Source organism: Microplitis demolitor, chromosome 9 (assembly GCF_026212275.2).
Source record: "Microplitis demolitor isolate Queensland-Clemson2020A chromosome 9, iyMicDemo2.1a, whole genome shotgun sequence".
In the NCBI taxonomy this organism is placed as follows: Eukaryota; Metazoa; Arthropoda; class Insecta; order Hymenoptera; family Braconidae; genus Microplitis; species Microplitis demolitor.
The window spans coordinates 3507251-3520868 of NC_068553.1; the positions used below are offsets into that span (position 1 = coordinate 3507251).

Sequence of the window (13618 nt, forward strand, 5' to 3'; positions counted from 1 at the left end):
TATAACGTTCTCTTCTATTTCGCGCGACCCACGGCGGAGTGTGGGGAACGCTCAATAGCCGTTATGCCTCTCCGTTGGTCTGAAACTGGAAAATAAAATAAACCCCGAGTCCAATGTCCCACCTGGAGATGTCCTGAATCTCCCTGGACTAGCTGCTCCGCTCAGGCTGGGTTAGAAATCCTAATTGGGCGCCAGTTCGTGTGCCCCACGAACAAAAAAATCAACACTAAATACCCCAACGGAGAAAATAAAAATGAAAATAAAATAAAATGACAGGATAGCGATTTCAGATTTAGGAAAAAGGATAGCAAGAAAGATCGCAGTAATTAAAATAATAAAATTAAATAAATGCCGGGTTGGTGACCATTTGTTTAATTATCCATTAATTAATTAATTAATTAGCCAATATATATGACGCATACTCACATAAATAATGCTCAAAATAATGATAAATCACTTACAAAAGTAATAAAAATAGTATGCGCATATAACTTAATTCAAATAATAATTTTTGTGCATAAATAATAAATGTAGTGAACAAACATAAATATTAGTGGGTAGTGGTTCACTCGCACAGGAACAACAATAGCAAAATACTTGATAACGCAAATAATAAAATATTTGATTACAACTCAAATCAAAATGAACATAATATTAATTCAAATTAACAATAATTAAAAACTCGGATTTATAATAAGTGTTCCGCAAATTAATAATACTTCTTAACCAATATTCAACTAAATAATAATTAATAATTCAATTCAACTCAATGAAAATTGTATAATTAATACTCAGATACTAACAATTTCCAATTCAACTTATTAGTGGTTGATACGCAAATTAATAATATTTATTAACTCAAATTAGTAATATCTCATAAATTTTATCAATACTCAGTTATAAATAATACCCAACATACTACAATTTATAACTCAAATATTACAACTCAGCGTTGTGTACTGTATATATATATATATACATATATTAGACTATCGCAGCCCGGTCGCATATGATGGTAATCACGTGACGTAAACTAATAATATCAACAAAAATATTTTTCTCACAACCAATAGTCGCTATTTAAATAATAAAATAACTGTGATTAAATTAAATCATCCACTGGGCGCGATTATTACCAATTTTATTCATATGCTTGCAATCACAACTCAATAATACCACACTAATACACTATCAAATACGTGAAATTCCCACGCTTGCAAATGGCCACCAACGCGGGAATGCAAAGCTACACGCCAATGAATTTACCAAAGGTACTTACAGTCATCGTCGTAGTACAAGTAGCGAATAGGCTCCATCGTGAGTGTTAATATGAATAAAAAACAAATCAGCTCAATTTAGCCAACAATATACGTATATATATGCAGCAACAGTACCACTTAAAATGTTTACGCACGCAACAGCACACCCTGCTCGAACAAATGATTATCCACGTCTGCCCATGGCAGCACGTGATTTTCATGCCGGCACCTCGACCGGCCATATTTCATATGTGCATCTCATTTTAACCCATTGGAGTAGTATCTCTGTCGCCTGTTACTTTCAAATACTACCAACGCTGACGTACCCGATGTCAATTGTGTAGCCTTGCCAATTCCCAACGTCCAATGCCCAATTACTTTATGTATTATTAATTAACAATAATTTAAATGGATAAATCATTAGTAGTGCATATGAAATAATTATAAATTTCAGTAATAATATAATAAATTTGTTGCTGACAACGGTTGCGTCGCCGCGCATGCGCCGACCAACCACAATAATTGCAAGCATATAAACAAAACTAATAATTAAATTCCAGCCCCATAAATTATACCTGTAAACTTACTATAATCAGTAATTTTTGCTGATTTCAGCGCCGGTTTCACCTACTGGATTAATTAAATACAAATAGCGTAATAATAAATGTAAAATCTTATATATAAACAACATAATCATAAAATTAATGAGTATAGAGACGTGAGAGCAGCGTGTGCTGCCATCTGTTGCTCACCAACCTAATGTGAGACTGCCACGATATTTAAATATCGTGACACCCCCCCACCAGGCCGGTCTTAGCCCTCTGCAAGACCTCTGGCCGAGACAACAGCAGTCTCTACATCCACTGGCGTGTTGATTAGTGTCGTTCATCACTTACCTTCTTGCTACGTTTAGGTATAGGAAAGGTAGTTGAATGAGTATAATGCAGGGCTATTGGGTGTGTGGCGTTTAATTTTACTGAAAACCGAATACAAAACAAACAATGATTAAAATTGTACTTGGCCGCCTACCGACACGATCAAACAAACAATAAACAAAACACAAAATCGCAAAATAGATAAATATGTAAACCCAGCAAAAGCCAATAACGTAACCACCCCAATGGTTAGTTTAAGGAGTATTGCCGGAGCACTTCCGGATCCCAAGTGAATTTTGGAACAGTTGGTAACGCCCACAGTTGTTCAGATCCAGTGCGGTTACACTCCGGACAACGAGCGGTCCGCTGGGGTGTTTGTGGCGTAGTGCGGATCCGTACGTTGCAGCAGATCATGCAACGCCCTCGCACAGCTACTCGGGCGCGTCCATGTGGCCCCTGACAAGTGTCGGTGTCGAAAAATGCGACACATTCGTCGCAAAACGGCTTCCACTCCCTTGGCAAACCTGTGCACTCTCGCGCCACATGGGCCCAATTCCCACATCGTCCACAACCTGGCTGCACCACCCGGGCCGCCCACTGGATTTTCCACGCCTTCACCTTATTGAAGAACATCTCTTCTACGACCGACCTCCATTCGGCCGTCCCTGGTTGGCTCTCGCGCTCTCGCTCGGCCTGCCACTCCTCTCTCATACGCTTACGACCAGCTTCCTTTTGGTCCGCAGTCAATACTGGGGCTGCCACCCCGTAGTGGACCCAGTTCCTGACACACATCAAGTCTGAAAGAAACATTTGATTAAAGTGGCTATTCTAACCCCACTAGAGGTATACCGGCAAGCAAAAGAAGTAAGCAGTAACCATTGGAGAAACCAGAGTATAGCATAGAGTAAGCGGAAGACAGTAACACAAACAGAAGCTAGCTAGACATAAACAAACCACTGGAGCTACATCACGCGGCCGCCACCAAATTTATAAACGCTAGGGCGATTGAACCTTCAATCGCTTGTGCCACATTCTCAGCCCGTTTGAACAGCTTCAGGAATTTTATATGACTACGACCTACTGGGTTACCCTCAAGAGTTTTTAATTCAACAATCACTGGTGTGACCACCTTATCAACCACCAATGGACCGACAAACCTTGGAGCCAACTTCCCAACCACTTGGTCGCTCTTCTTGGACAACACCTTGTTTGGCCGATACACATGATCCCCGACTCTAAAAACCCCCACTCGGCGAGTTTTATTGTAATACTTGGCATATCGTTCCGAAGCCCGACGAATGTTCTGGTTGACCACATCTCTCAAATCCACCATTCGATCCATGCGCTCTATCCAGGCTGATCGATCCACATCAGCATTGAGTTGAACTGCATCATTATGGTGCCCATAACATCTCATCGGACACGGATCTCGTCCAAAGTTGAGGAAAGCTGGACTCACTCCCAAGCTTTCATGATTGGCCGTGTTATAAGCGAATTGAAACTCGTGTATGTGCTTATCCCACTCCCGATGGTCATCTTCCAAATAGCTCATGATCATGGTCTTAATATTCCGATTGACCCGCTCCACTGGGTTGGCTTGGGCATGATACGGTGGCGTAGTCATATGTTGTATCCCACACTCTTCCACGAGGGCTTGCACATCTTTGTTTACATACTCTCGGCCGTTATCTGTCCAAAACACCTTTGGAGTACCCCATCGATTCAGGACCGCTTGTCTGAGCCCATGGGCCACGGTTTTTCCGTTGGCTGCCCGTACTGGAACACATTCAATCCAGCGTGTATACAAGTCTTCGAAAATTATCAGATAGGCGAATCCCGATTTTGACCGAGTGAATGACATGGTATCTGCAGCCACCACTTCCCATGGTTCCAGTGGCGCGCGAGTCTCCATCAATCCCAGCGGCTTCTGTTGGACCGGCTTAGCCTCAATACATGTTTCACACTCCGATACGTACTGACGAATATCCTTGGCCATACCTGGCCAATAGTACCGTGCTTTGGTCCGATCCAGGGTCTTCCGGATTCCCAAATGGCCTGATTGGGGGTGGTCATGAGCCTGTTGCAATACCCACCATTTATCCGTAGGTGGTACTACCAGTTTCCAACTTCCTTCACCCTCAGCAATCAAACTCTCCATTGGTGCCGACACTTGTTTATACATTCGGCCATTTTCCAATCGATATCCCACTATCGAGTTTGGATCGGCTTCCAACATTTGCCACTTTTCCGCGTACCAATCATCCTCTGCATCACCGTCCAGGGCATCTAACTCGTCTATCGGGCTTTCATCTCCTTCGAATCGCCGGGATAAGGCATCTGGGGCCTCATGTTCCGACCCACGGCGATACTCAATGCGCATGTCATATTCAGACAATTCCAGGGCCCACCTGGCCAATTTTCCTGTGGGGTCCCGTGTATTCATCAACCACCGGAGACTGGAATGATCTGTCACCACCGTGAATGTGTAGCCCTCCAGGTATGGACGAAATTTCCTCACTGCCCACACCACAGCCAGGCACTCTTTTTCTGTGGTGCTGTAGTTGGCTTCCGCTGGAGTTAACGATTTGCTGGCACACGCAATCAATCGTTCTTTGTCCTCTTCCCGTTGGACCAGCACTGCACCCAATCCCGATTGACTGGCGTCGGTGTATAACACAAATGGCAAAGAATAGTCAGGCGTACTCAAAACTGGTGCCTCTACTAGGGCCTGTTTCAATGCCTGGAATGAAGCTTCCTCAACTTCAGTCCACCTCCATTGGGTATTCTTGCGTGTTAACCTGAATAGGGGTCCAGCTACGCAGGCAACATTTTTCAGGTGCCGATGATACCAGTTGATCATTCCATTAAATCGCCGAACTTGTCTCACGGTCTTTGGTGTCGGATAGTTCACAATTGGCTCGATTTTTTTCTGGGTCTGGCCTCAATCCATCCTTATCCAGCAAGAAACCCAAAAATCGAGCTTGAGATTGGCAGAATTTGCTCTTCTCAAAATTTAAAGTAAACACTGCCTCTCGTATCCGCCTCAGGACTTCTGCCAATACCTCTAGATGTTTTTCAAATGTCGGAGTGCTCACTATGATGTCGTCCAAGTACGCTGCAGCATACGGTTTTAGATCTGGGGTGATGATACGATCAATTCCCCGCTGGAAGGTGGCCGGCGCATTACACAACCCCATTGGCATCCTCTTGTACTGATAGAGGCCTCGTCCAGGTACCCAGAACGCTGTATATGGCCAACATTGTTCAGTCAGCAGGATCTGATAATACGCAGAATTCATATCAATTGTCGAAATGTAATGGGCTTCACCACAGCCATCCAGTACTTCATGTATTGGAGGTGACCGATAGGTGTCACGTTCGGTCACTGCATTAACATCTCGGAAATCCACACACATTCTGTGCTTTCCATTGGGTCGCTTTACCATTACCGGTTGACTTAGCCATTCGGACGACGCCGCTGGTTCAATTATGTCCTCAGTTACCATTTGATCCACAATTTCTTGGATGGCTTCCAACACCACTGGCGATCGCCGATAGACCCGTTGTTTGACCGGTTTATGTGTTTTCAGCCTGATGTCATGCTCCACCAAATGCGTCAAACCCAACCCTGGTGCCATCAAACTCTTCTGATGTTCGATAAACTGTTGCAACCGTTTTGTTTCCTCACCAGTCAGCTCTTGCAGCGCACACAGTGATTTCCGGGCACCAACCGCCGTTTCTCGACTCAACTCATGCCACTCGCCATCGCGTATCCGCCATAAGTTACGTTGCAGGTCCAATTGCATCTGGAAGTGGTCAATGAAATTCACACCAATTAGATTTAGCGACCCCAGTCGTGGTATATAGTGGATTGGAAATGTCACCTCTTCGACATTATCCAATTTAAATACCGGTCCAATCACACCTCCACTCTCATCGGTGGTATGATTGGCCATACCAAATCTAGTAGGTGTGTCTTCCATCATATATGGACACCCTGAGTCCATAAGTTCCTTGGCAAATGACCCAAACGCTGTAGTCTTGGCACCCGTGTCAATAATAGCAATGCGAGACATTCCTGCAGCACTTATTGTAACCATTGGCCGAGCCCGCCCTGTCTTGAACCTCCAAAACCCACTGGTGATTCGTGAACTCGCCCGATCCCACGATGGCTGTACTGCATGTAACGTATCCGTCAACACGTCCATTGTCGCGTCTAATTCTTGCGCAGAACCTCCATTGGACGGATGACTGCTGGCGTGTACCTCGACCTTGACCCGAATACGTTGTGTTTGTACTGTCGGTTGAGGGATTACCACGCTATGGGAACCGTCACCCTCTATTGACGGCTCGCATTGGCGTTTTTTGGCTGTACCGACCTCGGTGGACACTGGCAAGTTACTGCAGTCTTGCCCACGGTGCCACATCGAGGACACACATCACGGTGAGGTTCACGGCAGTCGTAACTCAGATGCTGCAGTGAACCACAGTTGAAGCAGAAGCGTGGACGCCGGAATGATGGCACACACGGGTTCAACCGTCCCATGTTACGTGATGTTGACGTATTAGGGGTACTGTCACTGAATGGTACCACTGGCGCTGCTGGAGGGGGATTCTGCCTCACCACAGGTGCCTTTGATCCAGCTTGGGTGTTGGTACTGGCTGTAATACCCACTGGGGCCAAGTCTTGTCCCAATTTACGTTTTTCCCGTTTCTTGGCCTTTCCAAGTTTGGCCTGTTCCACTGGTGGCTGTTGCTGAGTGCCATTCACAGATTCATGCGCTTCCACGGCATGAAGCAACCCTTTATGTTCACGGGGTTGTTTTGGGCCATATGCATACGAGCATTCTTTAACGAATGCTTCTTCCCGTGGTGGTGGGGCTCGTCTGGTCTTCATAGCCCGCCATTTTTCCTCCAAACGAGTCGCCTCATACAACAACGCCTGGTAAGTGTCAAACTTACCAGCTGGGCAGTGGTCCCAGTACTCTGGACGTAGTCCTTGGCACGCACGACGAACCTGTCGCGACTCCTCTGGTGGATGCCGTAGTCTCGAGTACAGACTTTGCAAACAAATCAAATAATTTCTGGCTGACTCCTTGTCGCCCTGATTCCGAGCTCTGATATCGGCTTTGATTTCCCGCTGGCGTCTTCCTCCAGTGAACCAGGTTCGAAATTCATCCTTGAATTGTTCCCATCGAGTCCACCGTTCGAAATTGGCTGAGCACCAGGTTGCAGCCACGCCAGTGAATACTTCCGGCAAGACTGCCAAACGATCTGCGTGACGAATACCCGCACTACGCATGAGCACTGATAATCGCCGCAGGAATTCATCCCCAGTCATTGAGCCATCCCCAGCGAATGACAGCTTCCAATTACGCGCGATGGCCCCGTAATCACGGTCACGGCCTCGTGACCTCGATCTTGACCGTCGTTCTGCCCTCTGACTAGCATATGAATCGTTTGACGACCATGACTGAGTCCCACTGGAGTCTGAATCGTCGTCACGATGCTGTGATCCCCTTTGGCGGTGGTGATGGGTCGATCCCTGACCCTGGTTTGCCTCTGGTGGCCAATTAACATGCACATTTGACGTGGATGTAGTGCATGCCGGTGGCAATGTGCTCATCTGAGTTCCACTTGAATTTACTGTGCGCGTGACAGCTCCATGACCTCCCATTGGTCCAGCTGCTGTGTGAATGGTGCTCAAGTGGGAGGGTAATGTAGTCACAGCACAACTCCGGATTGGTGATGATGCTCGGAATGGGTCCAATGGCCGTGTCACAGCCGCCATTGTGTGTCCGACGGTCATATTGGCCACCATCGTCGTGATTTTGTTCTCGAACACCCGTAATACCTCCACAATATCACGATGAGTCGCAAATGCATCCATTGGCCCAGGTTGCGACGACTCTGAGCTTACAGCGACCGCTGGTGCACTTGTCACTGGCACCACTGGAGCCCCAGACGTTGCAGGTACTCCCAATTGGCTTCCCATCGGTCGAATTCTCTCCAGGATGGCCACCTCGGCCCGTTCACGGCCCACAGCTGACTCCCGGACCAGTTCATCCACCAAGGGGTCCCATAAGGCTTCTTTGCCATCGTCCCGGTCCATCAGACGCTTCACCCGGTCCCGAATGACTTCATCTGACCCGTGGTGGTTCAACCATCGGCTACGCAGATATTCCCGAAGAGCTGGCACATCCACGTATTCAGGAATTGTATTGGAATCAGATGGAATCTCGTCAACTGCTGGACTCCATCTTACGTTCAGAGCCCCTAACGCCCTCTGGTGGTATCGATTCAATCGATTTCTCAATATTTGTGGCGATCCAAATGTCGATAACCCAAAACTGGCCAACAGCATTTTGAGTTTGGACGGTGGTTGGTCCATCAACCACGTGAGCTCTGATGGGGGAAGTGTATCATCACCATCGTGGTCATCCCCGTCTTCTAAATCAAGTGTCTCATCTTCTGGACGTCTGTCCGCTGATGCCAGTTCCGCAGCCAATGGGATAGGTACAGGTTGCTGGTCCGCGTTTGGTTGCCCGTTTGGGGGCTCATCCCCATTACCACCACGCATTCTCTTGCACGCGTCTAACAATGCGCTGGATTCATCCCAAATTTGACGCCACGAATCCATTTTCTTTTTAAAACAACGTACCGACTTAAATAACGAATACAAAAAGTCGACCAATTGGTGAAATAACAAACAAAATATAACCAAGCAATCGTAACAAACAACCCGAGATCTGATCTTGTAACCTAATTCTCCGCACCTAGACCTGAAATTCAAAATAAAATCGACCCGTACGATTTAATGGCTCCCTGGCCCCACGTTGGGCGCCATATAACGTTCTCTTCTATTTCGCGCGACCCACGGCGGAGTGTGGGGAACGCTCAATAGCCGTTATGCCTCTCCGTTGGTCTGAAACTGGAAAATAAAATAAACCCCGAGTCCAATGTCCCACCTGGAGATGTCCTGAATCTCCCTGGACTAGCTGCTCCGCTCAGGCTGGGTTAGAAATCCTAATTGGGCGCCAGTTCGTGTGCCCCACGAACAAAAAAATCAACTCAAAATACCCCAACGGAGAAAATAAAAATGAAAATAAAATAAAATGACAGGATAGCGATTTCAGATTTAGGAAAAAGGATAGCAAGAAAGATCGCAGTAATTAAAATAATAAAATTAAATAAATGCCGGGTTGGTGACCATTTGTTTAATTATCCATTAATTAATTAATTAATTAGCCAATATATATGACGCATACTCACATAAATAATGCTCAAAATAATGATAAATCACTTACAAAAGTAATAAAAATAGTATGCGCATATAACTTAATTCAAATAATAATTTTTGTGCATAAATAATAAATGTAGTGAACAAACATAAATATTAGTGGGTAGTGGTTCACTCGCACAGGAACAACAATAGCAAAATACTTGATAACGCAAATAATAAAATATTTGATTACAACTCAAATCAAAATGAACATAATATTAATTCAAATTAACAATAATTAAAAACTCGGATTTATAATAAGTGTTCCGCAAATTAATAATACTTCTTAACCAATATTCAACTAAATAATAATTAATAATTCAATTCAACTCAATGAAAATTGTATAATTAATACTCAGATACTAACAATTTCCAATTCAACTTATTAGTGGTTGATACGCAAATTAATAATATTTATTAACTCAAATTAGTAATATCTCATAAATTTTATCAATACTCAGTTATAAATAATACCCAACATACTACAATTTATAACTCAAATATTACAACTCAGCGTTGTGTACTGTATATATATATATATACATATATTAGACTATCGCAGCCCGGTCGCATATGATGGTAATCACGTGACGTAAACTAATAATATCAACAAAAATATTTTTCTCACAACCAATAGTCGCTATTTAAATAATAAAATAACTGTGATTAAATTAAATCATCCACTGGGCGCGATTATTACCAATTTTATTCATATGCTTGCAATCACAACTCAATAATACCACACTAATACACTATCAAATACGTGAAATTCCCACGCTTGCAAATGGCCACCAACGCGGGAATGCAAAGCTACACGCCAATGAATTTACCAAAGGTACTTACAGTCATCGTCGTAGTACAAGTAGCGAATAGGCTCCATCGTGAGTGTTAATATGAATAAAAAACAAATCAGCTCAATTTAGCCAACAATATACGTATATATATGCAGCAACAAAACCACTTAAAATGTTTACGCACGCAACAGCACACCCTGCTCGAACAAATGATTATCCACGTCTGCCCATGGCAGCACGTGATTTTCATGCCGGCACCTCGACCGGCCATATTTCATATGTGCATCTCATTTTAACCCATTGGAGTAGTATCTCTGTCGCCTGTTACTTTCAAATACTACCAACGCTGACGTACCCGATGTCAATTGTGTAGCCTTGCCAATTCCCAACGTCCAATGCCCAATTACTTTATGTATTATTAATTAACAATAATTTAAATGGATAAATCATTAGTAGTGCATATGAAATAATTATAAATTTCAGTAATAATATAATAAATTTGTTGCTGACAACGGTTGCGTCGCCGCGCATGCGCCGACCAACCACAATAATTGCAAGCATATAAACAAAACTAATAATTAAATTCCAGCCCCATAAATTATACCTGTAAACTTACTATAATCAGTAATTTTTGCTGATTTCAGCGCCGGTTTCACCTACTGGATTAATTAAATACAAATAGCGTAATAATAAATGTAAAATCTTATATATAAACAACATAATCATAAAATTAATGAGTATAGAGACGTGAGAGCAGCGTGTGCTGCCATCTGTTGCTCACCAACCTAATGTGAGACTGCCACGATATTTAAATATCGTGACAAATTATTTACAAGTAACAATTAAAACATTTTTTAATTCGTTATTATTTGCAATCAACAACCGCAATTTTATAACTTAACTTATAAAAATTAATTTACTTAAAAACTAAGACATATATTTTATAAGTAAATGTCATTTTTAATAATGGTGGTAGAGCAAAATAATTCCATTGGGTTCTGAATAAATAATCCATTAAATTTAGTAAGTTTTATTTTTAAAAAATTATTAATTTTAATAAAAATAGTACAAAATTATTTTTGTTTTAAATAATCGATAATATTAATTGAATTACTCTTTACATTCCATAAAACCGAGTAGTTGTAGTAAAATGAATAAGTAGATCATTTAAAAGTATCAGTTTAACATTAGCAGGTTGTCCAGTAGCCAGCGTTCCAGCCCAGCAATCAGAAGGACGGCAGTTTGCGCCCAGATTCCAGCAGAATTTTCACCAAGTTTTTTTCACATCATTTACCCCACTCGAATAGTTTAAACGTTGATGATTATGGATTTTATTAAGAAATTAGAAAAAGAAATTTTTTTTTAAATTTAATTTATTCGTTTGCTTGGCTGATTGATGGCAGCCATTAATCAGCCGATAGTCGAGCGCCATTAATGGCCCGAGGTTATCATTCTGACTATACGCCGTTTATCGGCCAATAAAATTTGCCATTGCTGAGCCTTTAATCGACATTCTTGGCCCGGTAATGTCTCGATACAGGGCCGATTTCCAAACTTTGTATGGGAAAGTATATTATCAATTAAAAATAAATTACTTCTGTACAAAATGATAATAAAACCTATCCTACTTTATGCAACCCCCATCTGGAGCAATGCTTGTAATACCTCAATAAAAAAAATAATAACAGTGCAAAACAAAAACCTTGGAAGTATAAGCCAAGCCAAACCAGATGAAACCAATCAAAGCATTAGAAAAAAATTAAATATTCAAAACATTTCAAAAGACATATATGATCAAACAAACACCTTCTACAACGTTAGTATTAAAACCCACCAGATGCTGAAGAACGTAGGAATGTGGGACAAAAATTCGGCACCATTTAAGATAAAACACAAATTACCCCATAGTCTACTACTTATAAGAATATCAGAAAACATGTAAATACTGTAAATATTGTAAATAAAAATAATAGTTTTAAGTTAGTGCGTAAGTTAGATGTTAAGTATAAAAGAAATATATGGGCTTTTTTAAATTTTTTACCCGACCTTAAATCACAAATAAACAACAAATAAATCAATCAACACTAAAAATTCAAAACATAAATGTATTTGGTTAGTTTTTATTAAACGGGAACAAAATAAAACTATGTAAGCATTGTAAAACCTGTATTGCAAATAAAAAAAAATAAAGAAAAAAAAAAAATTTTTTCAAATGAAAAATCGGCAGCGCATTACGTTCTCATGGGCTTTTTATAAAATTTTTTACCTAATACAAACTTACATACTCTCAAGTAATATTTCTTAAATACATAAAACTACAAATATTATAAATTAATACAACAAATGTAACTGGTTAAACTGCGCACGCAATAGGTACAGAATAAAATAAAACTGTATAAATTCATGCTCTGTAAATATTCAATTGAAGAGCTCGAATATCTATTCACAACAATTTTTTCGAGCTCAAGGAGCGCGAAAATGGCGGGAAGGTATACACAGTAAAAAATATTGTGTTAAAATCAACACAATGTTCGTATTATTTTTTAACACAGATTATTTGTGTTGAATTTCAAGTAGGGGTAAGCGTGCGCGGGTGTGAACTTGTGTGCGCGAGGGTGTGTGTGAATGAGTTCGAGTAAGTGTGTGCATGTGTGTGGATAAGTGAGCGCAAGTATGCGGTACGTGTGTGTATGTGTGTGGGTAAGTGTGCGTAAATGTGTGGATAAGTGGACGCACGTATGCGGGTAAGTGTGTGTATGTGTGCGGGTAACTTGGCGCACGTATGCGCATGTGTGTGGGTAAGTGTGCGCGAGTGTATGGTAACTTTTAGCATAAAATTCTCTCCGTGTAAGTAACACTTTTAAAGTGATGAAGAGTAAATTGATTAAAAATTTTAAAGTAACACAAAGAATTATGTTGATTTGATACAAAATAATTAACATAAAAATTTTAACACTGACCGTTTTTAACACAGATACACAATATTTTTTACTGTGTAGGGCTGGGCCGCAGGGTCAACCGATAGTCAGATCTTTCGTTCTAATGACGGCTGAAAATGTTTTTTATTCTATGTAAATATCATTAACAGAAAAAAAAAAAAATATTTAACGTATTTCCGAGAACTAATTTAAATAATGAAATTAAGCCAGCATAAACTATCCCTGCTTAAAAAATCCGATAGATTCTTATAGCCAAGGTATAAGGCCCTATATTTAACTATAGCACGTTTCATAGAACTTATTCATTCATATAAAATGTCTATGGGAATTTATAAGAAACTAATGGATTCTATAAGATTTTCTAAACAGGGATAGCACCCCCAATTTAGACACTTTTATAAATTTTTTCATGTGTTAGGGGCAATGCCAGAGAATAAAAAGTTAGAAGAAAAGCCACGATCGAGTAAAA

General features: G+C 41.5%; 1 protein-coding gene across 1 annotated transcript; it reads right to left on the reverse strand.

Moving 5' to 3' along the window:
- Positions 1-717: 717 nt before the first annotated feature.
- LOC128668569 (uncharacterized) lies at positions 718-10999 on the reverse strand. Its single transcript, XM_053741779.1, has 2 exons — positions 10260-10999; positions 718-2931 (listed from the first exon to the last, which is right to left on the reverse strand). The coding sequence occupies exons 1-2, from the start codon at positions 10294-10296 to the stop codon at positions 2384-2386; spliced, it is 585 nt and encodes a 194-aa protein (XP_053597754.1). The 5' UTR covers positions 10297-10999; the 3' UTR covers positions 718-2383.
- Positions 11000-13618: the final 2619 nt, after the last annotated feature.